This window comes from Triticum urartu, chromosome 6, assembly GCF_003073215.2.
Source record: "Triticum urartu cultivar G1812 chromosome 6, Tu2.1, whole genome shotgun sequence".
NCBI classification, from domain to species: Eukaryota; Viridiplantae; Streptophyta; class Magnoliopsida; order Poales; family Poaceae; genus Triticum; species Triticum urartu.
The window spans coordinates 560,230,822-560,244,758 of NC_053027.1; the positions used below are offsets into that span (position 1 = coordinate 560,230,822).

The window sequence follows — 13,937 nt, forward strand, 5'->3', positions numbered from 1 at the left end:
GCAAAGGGAGGGGGCGACCTCTTGATTTTTGGGATGATGCACCCGTGGACCGGCGGAGCGAGATCGGTGCTGGAACCAGTCCGATGGAGCGCCGGCGACGCTACTTCCCAGAGTTGCGGTGGTCACCACCGGTAGTGCGGGAACTTTCCATCAAGGATGCTGGAAACGCCCGGCGAAAAAGCTGCAACCAGTCGAGGGTGACAGGAGCGCGGCGCCACGGGCGCAAGGGCAAGCGCGGAGTCATGGCTAGTCAGCAAGGGGAGGAAGCGGGAGACCTGGGGGAGCTGTCGAGAAGAAGAAGACGAGCGTACGAGAAGACGAGGGGAGGAATCATGCGGTGTAGATGCGCGCATCGTGCGGCTAGGGGCTGACCGGCCGAACGATTCGGCCGGCGCACCGGCGCGTGTGCCTATTGTTGCCCTGAAAAAAGACTATCATTTCTCAGATTGTCGATCCAATGGGCCTGGAAATTTTGAAACGCCACCAAATAGACGAACGTGAAACGGGCACTCCGAGAAGGAAAAATAAATAGAAATCCACTCAAAAAAAGAGAAAGAAATAGGAATGGAAATTTTTAAATGGTAATAACGCTATCACAGCACACGTTCCAAATTTGATCGCGCCAGAAATATGCGAAATTTAAACGCCGTAGCTGTAGCCAACCCTTGCCCGCGACGGATCCACCCTAAACTTGGACGTGTCTCCCTTAAATCTCGCGTCCTCCTCTCCGCAACCCACACCGACCAACCAGCCTCGCTCCGCTCGTTGCCATTGTTTCTCCCATGATAGTCTGGGCGTCCTGATATATCTCCTGCCCGATGTCGGCGATAGTGGGGCACGACGACGGCTCGCCGCCGTCCCCGCTCCACCTGCTGGAGGTCACGGTCATCTCCGCGCAGGACCTGCACCGGCGCCACCGGCTCAGCCACCGGGTGCGCGCGTACGCCGTGGCGTGGATCGACGGCACGCGGAAGCTGCGCACGGAGGTCGACCTCGCCGGCGGGGCCGACCCGACGTGGAACGACCGGTTCCTCTTCCGCGTGGACGCCGGGTTCCTCAAGTCGGAGACCGCCGCCGTCGTCGTCGAGGTGCGCGCGACCCGGAGGTTTGGCTCTGATGTTGTCCTTGGACGCACGGGGATCGTGGTGAGCACCTTCGTGCGCGTGCACTCGTCCAGGCTCACTGCTGCTCCTGCGGTGGCGGTGGCGCCCACCGGCCGGCAGGTGGCGGCGCTGCAGCTCAGGCGCCCGCGGTCGCTCCGGCCGCAGGGCGTGCTCAACGTGGCGGTGACGCTGCTGGGCGCCGCCCAGGCGCGCGCCGTGGCGCCCATCTACCACATGCCGGGGTCGCCGGACGCGTTCGCCATGAAGGACCTCGTGGCGATGAGGCCGGCGCCGTTCCTGTCCGAGATCACGGAGGAGGGCGCGGCCGAGGAGAGGGGTCTGGAGTACTACGCGCGCCGCCAGCGGCCGTTGGTTGAGCACTCCGGGCCGCTGGACCCGAGGGGCGCCGCCATCGAGCAGAGCAAGCTGGCCATGAAGCTGGAGAAGTGGAGGGTGGATCTGTCCCCGGACCACGGGGATCATGACGGTCGCGGCGGCGGCAAGTCAGGGAGGTGGCTGCGCCGGACCTCCTGCTTCGGCCGCCAGGAGAGCTGGGAAAGGTAACCGGTGATCAATCAATCAAAGCGGCCGGGTGGCATAGCTGGCAGGATGTGGGTAGTACAAGAGAGGTCGATTGCTTGCCAAATAAGTTCTTTTTTGCTCGCTATGAACAGTTTAATTTGTTGTTTTATTCTTATCACATCGTGTAGCACAAATAGCAAGAGGAAGAAATTTATTTTAGACCCTCGAATTACTTCAAATTAACTTTCGACCACAAAGAAAGTAAACCACCCACATCCCTTCTCCGAATCGGAATCGATTGATGCATGCCAACATAGTTCAGGGAAAGACATGATCGTTGTAGGTAGGCTCCAACTTATAGAAGCTAATATGTTTATTTAATTGATATTGGTTCTCTAATAATTAGAAAGGTACACTAGATTATAGTCCTTCCACCCGTTTCGGTCATCTCCCTTCAGCCTCCCACATAATATGTCCCTTTTCCTCTCTCCTTCGTTAGCCTTACATATTAGATGAGAATTTAGTAGGTTCTGGCGCCGAAACTTCACAATCCTGAAACAAGAACCGCAACAACTTCCTAGCCCTCTCAGAGCTCAGGCACATCCGGCCGTCCATTCCGGTAGCTTGTGCCCATTATGGTGGTGAGTTCTCTAACTCATAGGGGTGATTTGGTACCATCCATTGCCATCATCTCTACCCATTCCATCTTTTCCATTAAAAATTCATGACTTGTGTTCTTATGCTCCATTAACATTCATTTGAGGTTCTTGTTGAGAATGCCAATAACATGGTTCTTTTAGCTATGTTTGTTGGTGCCTCCTTTCTTTTATTTTTTGCAAATTTGTCCATTATAGGGCCTTACTCATGATGGACGAACTCCTTCACGTTTTAAATATGATGTGGATGTGATATGACTCTGCCCCACCATATCAATGCAAATCCCTAAGTTCTCCCACGATGAACCTGCCAACACCTATTTTCCTTAGACCTCTCCACTTGACATTACCAAGGATAGTTTGCTACCAAATGCATGGACCCTTTCTTGCTTAGGTGTATAGGAGTAAGCATGATAGAGGTGGCAAGTAGATGCACAATCAAGCGTCCAGAACTACCAGACTTGGCACAATGCTTCTCAAGCGCCAAGCACATTTGATACTATCGAACAAAGCCTCAAGAACAACAAGACCCACCCCCGAAACCATTGAGCCGGGCAGAGTGTGCTCTCGATGGCAAGCTACTTCTAGAACTTGAAAGAACCATATCCTTGACACTACCAAACACAAAACATGCCTCGGAGACTACATGCGTTGAGGACTATCGGGGTTAACCATTCGGTAGTACCAGACTTCGTTGCCTGCGTACGACCACCATGTGGCTCCACTGGATTGTAAGTTGCCTTTGGCATACTAAACGTAGGTTATGAGGATATAGACAATAAATACCCCTTCATCCCATCCTTAGGATTAGACCATGATTATCTCCTCCAAGTTTATGCGGTGCTCGCTGGGAGCAGTCTGAGGCCCTTTCCCACGAGTGGGTGACTACATCATGGGCCCATCTAAATGCTGGTTGAAACACTCTTGTGCGCACATTGCCTTATCCATCCGATCCTCTCCAATAGCTTCCTATAACCAACGACAGCGGCGGCTACACGAATAGCGAGGAGGATGGCGCACCCGTGCTTCGTTGCATCTGCCTGTTGCACGCCATCGGCCCACCACCCTCATCTAGCTAGCCCTTGATATGTCGCCGCCGCTCTGGACTTTATGTCATTCTGACTACTAGCTTCTCTCGAGGCCACCACACGCTTCTACACACTGGGCACGCATGATGTGCTTGACCTTGCTACCACTCATGGTTCTTGCTCCTTTGTTTTTCTATCGCAGAGCCCGCGTCATTGTCAACTGAATTCCCGCGGTCTATGAGTCGGCGCGTGCCCTCAATGCTTTGCTTCTACACCATGGCCCCCCTATTCTATCAATCATTGCTCGCTTTGCTCTTTGTTGTTGTCAGCAACCAGAAAGGGAAGGACTTGTGTTATATCCATCTCTTATCCCCTGCCATGGAGGATCTCCACACGATGAGGGCCTCCCAAGTGCAGCTTGTGGCACGTGAGGCCGGAGGAGGGCGATCAGTGGCTGAAGACGGAGGCAGCTTGGTCCTGCTCACTGACCATGGCGGCCCAACCCAGCCTTGCGTCACCACCAATTGCGACTTGGGTATTCAATTCAACCACATCCCTTTTCTCCCTCAATGTCAAACTCCTTCCTCTGCCGATAATCATTAACATGGGACCTTGGTACCTCACGAACTGTGGTGTCACATTCAGTGTGTTGTCCAGCTATTGTTCTCGTGATGGGTACCCCCTAGTAGATGCTTCTACGTGGACGGGAAGGGCCTCTAAACGCTCCATAGGATCAAGGGAACAACATCAACATCCACCAATTATTAGATGTTGACCTTGCACCTGTCTTTAGCCAACAATGTATTCATTTGTATGCCTGCCTCCATTCTTGGATGATTGCAGCGAGCTAGAAATTGAATATCCTTCATCTTAGTTTGGATTATTTGTTATCCGTCGAGGGAATCAGATAAAGACAAAGGTAATCGTGTGCATGTTTTATTGTCTTCTCCCTTTTGATATAATAAGGTTGTAATATGCTTGATCTTAGGAATGTGTGTCCTAGTCTCATTGTTTTAGAAATTGTGCATGCTGCTTTTGCACAAGATTTTGGTAAATTTACATTTTATAGTATTGCCTATCATCATTTTTGTGTGGTTCATTGTACATGTAGTTGACTGTAGAAGCTATTCAGGTGTGAGGTCACTGTTGATGGAATAGCACCAAACCAAACCATGTGTCTGTTATCATGTTGTGAATGCACCTGGTAATCAATTGCACATGGTGATACTTATATGTTTATTAACAATGCTTGTGCTAGTGAGACTACGTGCAAATATCTTCTTTGCTCTGTACATAGAGTGATGACTACGATAGAAGTTGAGCCTATGGTTCAAAAAATAGAGAGAAAACAAGCCCATCAGATTGGAGTTGGATGCTCAAGGCACTTAAGTGGGTACATTAGTGGGGAGTAACTTATACTAGTATGTTACTAGTCTATGTTACTACCTTTATAGTGGGTAGTAACATATATGTAGTGTCATGCACCACTTCATTTATTACTTTGTATTAGTATTTTACATTGGGAACCGCTATGTGATGGTAACATATTAGGCTGGCCATAGTGGGGGTAACATAAGTAGTATCATATACTTGGGACTCGTAACATGCTTACGTGGCAGGGGATTAAAGAAGAGAGAGAAGATCATAGTAACATAGATAGATACCATAACATAATAAATGTGATGTTACTATGTGTCTTGCATGGCAATAAATGAGACCATCTATGATACTACTTTATGATACTATGCACTATGGATATAGTATCATACACTAGTATCATATGCATGATACTAATATATGTTACTCCCCACTATGACCAGCCTTATGTTACTCTATTTGTCTCTCCATCCTCTTTAATTACTTGCAACATCACTTTTTTTGCTTATGTGGCATTCATGTTCCTGTATTACTTCCACCACTAGCCTTACGACTCCCGACCCCATCCACCCACTATAGTTCTTTTATGAAAATCCTTCATTCAGAATGTCATTTAAATTAAAAACGGGAGGATCTCCATCCCAAACATAAAAGGAACTAGAATCAAAAGCATTTCTAGCTAGTTTATACGCCACTTTATTGACTTCCCTTAGGCAATGATGAATAGAGATTGTGCCAAGGCTCTGAACCACCTCACTGTAGTTATATATAAAACATAACATTCGCAATAACCACATCAAGTATTACGTACACTACAATTGTTATGTCAACGACCTTTCACAGATGTGTGCATAGTGACGATGCCCCTTATCCTCTTACTTAAAAAGAATGAATCTTAATTTGCACATGTATATCTTTCATATCTAAATAGCTAGCCCCCACTAACATATTTCTCTCAACATACAACATGTCATCTCATCATTCAACATGCATAGAAAAAGGCTCACAAAACATGCAACTATGTATATTAAAAATCCACTTCAACATGCAAACATGCATGCATGTACAATTCCATTCTATTATGATATTTAAATCAAATTATTATATACTTTCAAAAACTATTATTTCAAATATTCATGTTCCATATAACCAAAACTTCATTGAAATATTGCAAAACATTCCTGCAACAACGTGCGGAGCACCATCTGGTTTTATAAAATATTGTACCTATATATCTGAGAAAAGTATACTTTTCGTCTCTTAATTCCCCGGTAAAATAAAATGATAGGACCATTTAGTTACGTACATCCCATGCCCAAGATCAGCGCCACGTGGGCTAGGCCACCTAAAGTCACATCCGGAGGTCGCAACCATTGGCTTGAAGTAAGTTCGATTGCATATTGAAAGAATGAAGTGAATTTGGTTTCTAACAGCGGCATTTTTCTTGTTACATATGAGCTTAGCTTTGGCGGCAATATCGATCAATCTGGCGGGTAGTAATCATCATAATCGTGCATTCTTAAAAAGTTGATCCCAATTCTTTTAACATGCAAAGTGTCCACCTCAACATCCCACTAAGCCATGCATTTAAGTCTTATGTCCCACTAAGCCAATTAAAATCAGCCACATAAGCGAGTCATGCATTTAACTTATAAATTACAATTATTTTTAATTGCATTAGTCTATGCATGTAAGCTGCCACATCTTACATTCATGTTATCATGTAACTCCGAAGTTTTTATTCTACTTTTAAACACTTTTTTTATTAATTTTTAAGCTCACTTCAACGTCCTACTAAGTCATGCATTTAAGTCTTCTCCCCCACTAAGTCATGCAAAATCAACCACATAAGCAAGTCATGCATTAACTTATAAATTACAATTGTTTTCAATTGCATTAGTCTATGCATGTAACACTGCCACGTCATACATTCATATTAGTCATTCTTCACATTTTTTTAATGACATTTTTAACTGTAATTCAAAAGTTTTTATTTTACTTTTAGACTCTTTCTTCTATTGATTTTCAAGCTTATACTTTCTTTTCATTAGATATAGTTATTTTTAGCAACTATTTACACATTTTTTAATAAAGTTACCGCAACAACGCGTGGGGCATTATCTAGTTAAAGCAATTTATGTATCGGAAATAGACAATGGGCCTCGGGTCCCATTACACCCAAAATGAAAGAAAATATTAGAAAGTTCAAAAAGAGTCAAAAATTCCTTAATCTTTTTGGAATCAAACATGATCAAGCATTACACTCGTGAAATTTTTTGTGAAGGACTAGCTTCGATCGACTCCACGGCCAAGAAAACAAATCTGAGATTACAAAAGGCATGAATAGTAACTTATGTATAGTGTCGAGTTTGTTTGTTTGTTCTCCCAGAATACCACAATAGTCATTCCTCTATGAAACTTTTCACACGGGTATTGCACTAGATCATGTTCATTGCAATAAAGTTCTAGAAATTCCTGACTCTTTTTGATTTTTCTATAACTGTTTTTCCATTTCGAGTGCATTGGTCCCATGTTCCAAAGATCCGCGTTGAGGTCTAAAAAGAAAAATATCCTCCTTAATTTGTGTACACTCTTTATATTTTCCGGAAAAAAACGATCTAGAGGAAAAGGGCATAGAAAACGCTGTCCACGTCATCAGCCGGACGTGAGCACGTCAGAGCAGAGGCATGAAACCAGCCATATTGGGCAGGGACGCGTGAAGCTTGCATGCATGCACAACTTTTCCACCTCCGTCGATGAGTGCTCTAACGGCAGCTACACTACATATACCCCGTACCGCTCGTTCCATAGCTCATCAAGCAACTCGATCGGCCACTCCACTAAGAACACATTAAAATGGACGCCCAGAACAAGGAGGTGGACGCCCTGGTCCAGAAGATCACCGGCCTCCACGCCGCCATCGCCAAGCTGCCCTCGCTCAGCCCGTGCCCCGCCGTCGACGCGCTCTTCACCGACCTCGTCACCGCGTGCGTCCCCCCGAGCCCCGTGGACGTGACCGAGCTCGGCCCGGAGGCGCAAGCGATGCGCGAGGGCCTCATCCGCCTCTGCTCCGAGGCCGAGGGGAAGCTGGAGGCGCACTACTCCGACATGCTCGCCGCCTTCGACAACCCGCTCGACCACCTCGGCGTCTTCCCCTACTACAGCAACTACATCAACCTCAGCAAGCTGGAGTACGAGCTCCTGTCGCGCTACGTGCCCGGCGGCATCGCCCCGGCCCGTGTCGCCTTCATCGGCTCCGGCCCGCTGCCGTTCAGCTCCTACGTCCTCGCCGCGCGCCACCTGCCCGACACGGTGTTCGACAACTACGACCTGTGCGGCGCGGCCAACGCCCGCGCGAGCAGGTTGTTCCGCGCGGACAGGGACGTGGGCGCCCGCATGTCGTTCCACACCGCCGACGTCGCGGACCTCACCGACGTGCTCGCTACGTATGATGTCGTCTTCCTGGCCGCGCTCGTGGGCATGGCGGCCGAGGACAAGGCCAAGGTGATCGCGCACCTTGGCGCGCACATGGCGGACGGGGCGGCCCTCGTCGTGCGCAGCGCGCACGGGGCGCGTGGGTTCCTGTACCCGATCGTCGATCCCCAGGACATCGGCCGAGGCGGGTTCGAGGTGCTCGCCGTGTGTCACCCAGACGACGACGTGGTGAACTCCGTCATCATCGCGCAAAAGACCAACGACGTGCATGAGTATGGACTTGGCAACGGGCGTGGTGGACGGTACGCGCGGGGCACGGTGCCGGTGGTCAGCCCGCCCTGCAGGTTCGGCGAGATGGTGGCGGACGTGACCCAGAAGAGAGAGGAGTTTGCCAACGCGGAACTGGCCTTCTGATCGCTGTGAGGTCATCGTCCGTACCCGGCTGCTAAATTGCTTGCAATCGTACAGTACGTGGTAATTTTCCTACTCCCGCTAGTGCTATCTATGTATGCATTTCAATTAATGTGTTGTTTGTACCCAATAATGTCGGTGTGGTGTTTACACGTGCATGTCTTGTACACTCAGTTTCCGAAAGGCAGGGTAGATCAGGATAGTGTGCAATGGAACATTATGTGTTGTTGTAGGTGTATGAGTTGGGAATAAGATGATTTTCGTTCACAAATACCCCCCCCCCCCCCCCCCCCCCCCCCCCGGTCCCATAATGTTAGCTCACAAAAACGCCTTACAGTGTGGGATGGAGGGAGTACGATGTAATCATTGTCTTATTCATATCCAAGTACATTTGTCCGGTTGTCAAGTTGCTCACTAAGTCTGATAGATAATGTGCGTTGCCTTTGACCTCTAAATCCATCCATGGCTCGACAAGCACTGTCAGGGGGGTCAGCTTCATGATTTCTGTTGGTGACTTTTGTCGGGGACTATGTAAATTGGAATCTTCGATGTTACAGGCGTGACCGTGATGAACCTTACCGGCATTGTTCATTTTATATACTAGTACAACACCCATATTGTGTTGTACAAATGACTATGACCCTACTTGAGATCACATCCCCTATCCTATGGGGCATACCACGTAGGATGGTCAACGCAAGTCAAGATGAGTTAACAAAAAGCAAGCCCAATCAATAATAATCCAAGAAAGCTTCCGTGGGTCCGAGCAAGCCACCCCAGTCGATGAAAGTCCAGTCAAGCCTTCATGGTCAACAAGTCCCAAAAAAGGAAGACCGCGTAAAAGAATAAGTGAAAGAAAAAAAAAAAAGACCATATGAAAGAATAAGTGAAAGATCAACACAAAGGACCAAAGAAGCACAAAACCCAAGCAAGAAGGCCTTGTATGGTGGAGAGAATCTCTCCCTAAATGGGTCTCGCACAAAAGCCCTATCGATCCTACGTAGTAGCATCAATAGAGTTTATGCACATCCTCCTCTCAAGACCAAGCCCTTCCGCGAGGAGTTGATTCAAGACATCCTCAAAATAAGAATCTTCCTTGTTGAAACTTCCTCTTGTATCGTGAAAATCAACGAACCAGGTGTAGTGGATTTTGGTTTCAATCTAGAGTGTATTGATACTTGAGTTATATCTCCAAAGGCTATGTGTCACTGAATCTCATTTTTTAGTAGGCATCGTCAGTTATCTCTCCAATTCATGAATATCAGGACTGGGTGCGGTATCAGATTGTACAGTGCTATATTCTTGGTGTCTTGATGTTAGATTTCAATGGGATACGATCTAAGGTGATGCCACACATGATGGCCACAACAACAACTATGGCATCTCGTTTTAATGTTGTTCTCTTCAACTAAGTTTCATCATGCCCTTGGTGGTTTGCTGCCATGAGCCCTTGGTGGGGGGGGGGGGGGGGTCGATAAGCTATACTTATTTTCTCCTTGTGTAATTTAGGGTTTGAAAATTGGCCTTTTACGAGGCACTAGGCCCATCCGTAAACTCAGTTTTTTTTGCGGGGTATTCATAAACTTAGTTATTCCATAAGTTTGAAGTACGTGTCTGATCATCGATATGATTTACCGTATTTTATCATTTGCTCAGTGTACATATCAAACCAAATTCAGTTCAAGACATTGCCAAAAGTCTATGCAAGACACATGTTGGTGTTTTTTCATATAAACGGACACCCTGTTCTGAATCAAAACGAGTACTACCTCTATAAACTAATATATCTAAAATGTCGCATACTAGTTTACGGAGGGAATATTGCATAAGATCGATCTACAACCAAAACCAAACTCACAATAAATCTTTTGTTTTTTGCTCACCTTTTTGGAATATGCAAGTTGTAGTTTTGTTTTGAGAGAGAAAATGCAAGTTTTTTTTGAGACAAACTCGCGAAGCTTTTATTCAACTGTCACAATGTTTATAGGGACGAACAAAAGATCGCCGGGGTGGCCTAACCAAACATGGCGGCCGGTCCCCAACATTAATGCATGCTTCGCGAGGTTGTGGGCCTCAAAGTTCGAGGTCCGAAATTCATGACTAAAGGTACAAGAGAAGAAAAATGAGCTCTATCTGTTATTTCATGTACCACTGCTCCGTATGCTGCTGCCGTTCCTCCTCTGATCGCCTCCACCGCAGCCATGCAGTTCGAGGCGATGAAAACTTTATGCTCATATAGATCGTCGGCAAGGCCAGAGCTTCCCTGGTAGCTAGAACTTCAAGCATCTCCGGGTCCTCAATGTTGTTGAAGATAACTGCCGAGGCCCTCCAAAACACACCCGATGCATCGCGGCAAACGGCTCCCACAGCCCCCTTCCACCAGCACGTGGCACAGCCACATCAACATTAATTTTGACATGATCATCAGGTGGTGGCTGCCAAGTAGTAGGGCGGGCTCTTGGAGTTGTCGGTGACCTGTCAACAGGTTTCTGTATCTGCTTCAAATCAGCCAAGTAGCTGGTGACAAAACCATGAGTTGAGAATGGAGTTCTGTAAATTCCTTCATGGATTATTTTCCTCCTCGCCGCCCATATGGCCCAAAGTGTGACAATCATGGTAGTAAACTCCTCTTGAGAAAGCGATTCGCTCATCAGAAAGAGCCATCTCTTTGCTTGATCATCTCTCTGCATACACATATGTTGCACCATATCCTCATTTGATAGAGCCCACACACACCGGGCGTAGTTGCAATCAATAAGAAAATGGTGCCAGTTGTCCGCTGCTCCGCATAACGCACACACATGCGACGGTGACATGTTTCGACGATGCAGAACATCACTAGTAGGAAGTGAGTGACGAGCCAGCCTTCATGTGAAAATTTTCAGTTTTGAAGGAACTTGCAAGCCCCAAATTGATGACCATCCTTTTGATTCACCGCTGGACATCTCCTCGGCCTCATCTAGCCAATCTTCCCTTCCCGTCTTCATCTTGTGGATCAAATTGTAGGCTGATTTTACTGAGAAACGCCTCTTTGGATCGCCCGACCATGCCCAAACGTCATCCACATGTCTTGTACAGAGGGGGATCTTCAGGATTGCCTCCGCATCGGCTGAAACAAAAACTTGACGAACTACCTCCTCTCGCCAGCATACCATGGTTGGTTCGATGAGATCGCTCACCATCAGCGGAGGATCAGCCACCCTAGGCGGAAAAGGTTTCATGAGGCCACTTCTTGGGAGCCAGTTATGATGCCAAATTCTGGTCGTTGCGCCATCCCCAATGCGCCTGATGATCCCATGGTTCAAAACATTTCTTCCATCAATAATGGCTCGCCAGACCTACGATGGATGGGGGCCTAACTCCGCCTCCAATAAGGTCGTCGTTGGGTAGTAGACGGACTTAAGAATGCGAGCACTTAGGGAGTCCGGTTCTTGTAAAAGTCGCCAAGCCTGCCTTGACAGTAGGGCAACATTGAAGATCTCAAGATCATGAAAACCCAGCCCTCCTAGGTCCTTCGGCCTCGTCATGACATCCCACGAGACCCAACATGGATTCCTTCTTCCTTGTTTACTTCCCCATCAAAATTGCCGTATGATGGAGGTTACACTCTCACAAACTCGTCTAGGAAGCCGAAAGCAAGACATTGAAAAAACTGGGATCGCTTGTGCGACCGGTTTGATGAGGACTTCCTTTCCACCAACTGAAAGCATTTTTCGCATCCATCCTCTTACTTTCTCCCACACTCTGTCACGAAGGTACTTGAACGTGCCGTTCTTGGAGTGACCAACATCCGTTGGCAACCCTAAATATCTGTCACTCAAGGATTCATTGTGGACATTTAGACTTTGCATGACACCTTGTTTAAGAGAATCTGGACGACCTCTTTTTTTTAGGGTCAAGCATAGCTTGTATATTACTGGTGCCCGGGCAGATCACCCAAAGCACAAACAGCCACGTTGGATGGAACATCCGACTCCCACTCCACAGAGTGGTGTACATCACATAAGCGCCCAAGTTTGGCAAGCGCGTCAGCTACAGAGTTTACATGTCTCTTACAGAGTATTATTTCATGGTGTGAGAACCACAACTTAAGTTGAAGCTTAGTATCTTCAATGATTGCAGAGTATGCCGAGGAGTCTACTTTCCCCAAGTCCATGGCTTCCGCTAGCAATTGGCAGTCCGTTTCGAAGATCACCCGTAACATACCCATATCCGCAGCAAAAGAGACGGCTTCGGCCATAGCATGAACCTCAGCCGCAAAGGCATCAGCCACAAGTTCCTTCCTGCCAGCTCGTGCTCCCAGGATAGTACCCGCCGCATCTCTCGCCACCACACCACATCCAGCATGTGACTCGCCTGGCATGTGCGACTCCTCGATGTTGAGCTTAATCTTGTCATTCGGTGGGGGTATCCACGCAGATTTGACTGGAGCAGCCCCTGCTTGTGCATAGACCTGGTAATATTCCATAGCGCAGCTCCTCGTCCTCCACGCCACGTCCGCGGACGACTCCGGCATCTCTCCTTCCCTCACCTTATTCCGGTTGCTCCACCACAGCCACCAGAAGGTAAGGATTAGGATGCGCTTTTTCTCATCTAGCCCCCAAAGAAAGTCCAACATCACATGCACAGACGTGATACGTTCCAGCTCCATTCTTTCCTTCTCTAGCGACAGGTCCCTCCAGACTTCCTTGACTGCCTTGCATTTGACGAACAAGTGTGCCCCGTCCTCCTCCACTCTTCCACAGAATAGGCATGTTTTATCCTCAACTTGCACACCTCTTCTCACAAGGTTAGTCCGCAAGGCCAGAGACTCATGCTTTATGTGCCATGCAAACATCTGAATATTTCTCGGGCAGGGTAGCTTCCAGAGTCTCTTCCATGAATCATCATGACAGTTATCGAGATTCCCCGGTAGGCCCGTGCTACTGCCCGCATTGCCATCACGCTCGTTCTTCTCCAACTGAACATGCAATTTGTATGCACTCCTGACTGTGTGGTTTCCCTTTGCTTCGAATTGCCAGGCAATAAAATCAACAACTCCTTCGCGAAGAGGGATTTGCATAATAGAGGCTGCATCAACTGGCCAAAAGGTATCCCGGACGAGTTGTTCATCCCAACTCCCCGTTATGGGACTAATGAGGTCAGAAACAAACTCAAGCAGGCTGGGCCCCCTTGGAGTTAAAACCTTTCGTGACCAAGGCCTAGGAAGCCACGGATCAGACCATATCCGCACCTGTGTGCCCTCCCCAATACGCCAAACGTACCCCTCCTTAAACAGATCCAGCCCATGAAGGAGACTTCTCCATGAATAAGAGATTCCATCCTTAGCCACGGCATCTAGAACATGAGTGTTTGGAAAGTATCGGGCCTTTAGAATTTGAGCGCATAGGGACTCCTGGTTTTGG

At 47.7% G+C, this 13,937-nt stretch overlaps 2 protein-coding genes across 2 annotated transcripts; both read left to right on the forward strand.

The window, feature by feature from the left end:
• Window positions 1–757: 757 nt before the first annotated feature.
• Window positions 758–1,732, forward strand: LOC125512999. The gene has a single exon (XM_048678046.1). The coding sequence runs from the start codon at window positions 819–821 to the stop codon at window positions 1,665–1,667; it is 849 nt and encodes a 282-aa protein (XP_048534003.1). The 5' UTR covers window positions 758–818; the 3' UTR covers window positions 1,668–1,732.
• Window positions 1,733–7,490: 5,758 nt separating this feature from the next.
• On the forward strand, window positions 7,491–8,803 carry LOC125513000 (probable nicotianamine synthase 4). The gene has a single exon (XM_048678048.1). It carries the CDS (start codon window positions 7,543–7,545, stop codon window positions 8,533–8,535), a length of 993 nt encoding a protein of 330 aa, XP_048534005.1. The 5' UTR covers window positions 7,491–7,542; the 3' UTR covers window positions 8,536–8,803.
• The last annotated feature ends 5,134 nt before the right edge of the window (window positions 8,804–13,937 follow it).

Coding starts and splice junctions, on each gene's coding strand:
- LOC125512999 (XM_048678046.1), top strand. CDS start 819: ATGTCGGCGATAGTGGGGCACGACGACGGCTCGCCGCCGTCCCCGCTC.
- LOC125513000 (XM_048678048.1), top strand. CDS start 7,543: ATGGACGCCCAGAACAAGGAGGTGGACGCCCTGGTCCAGAAGATCACC.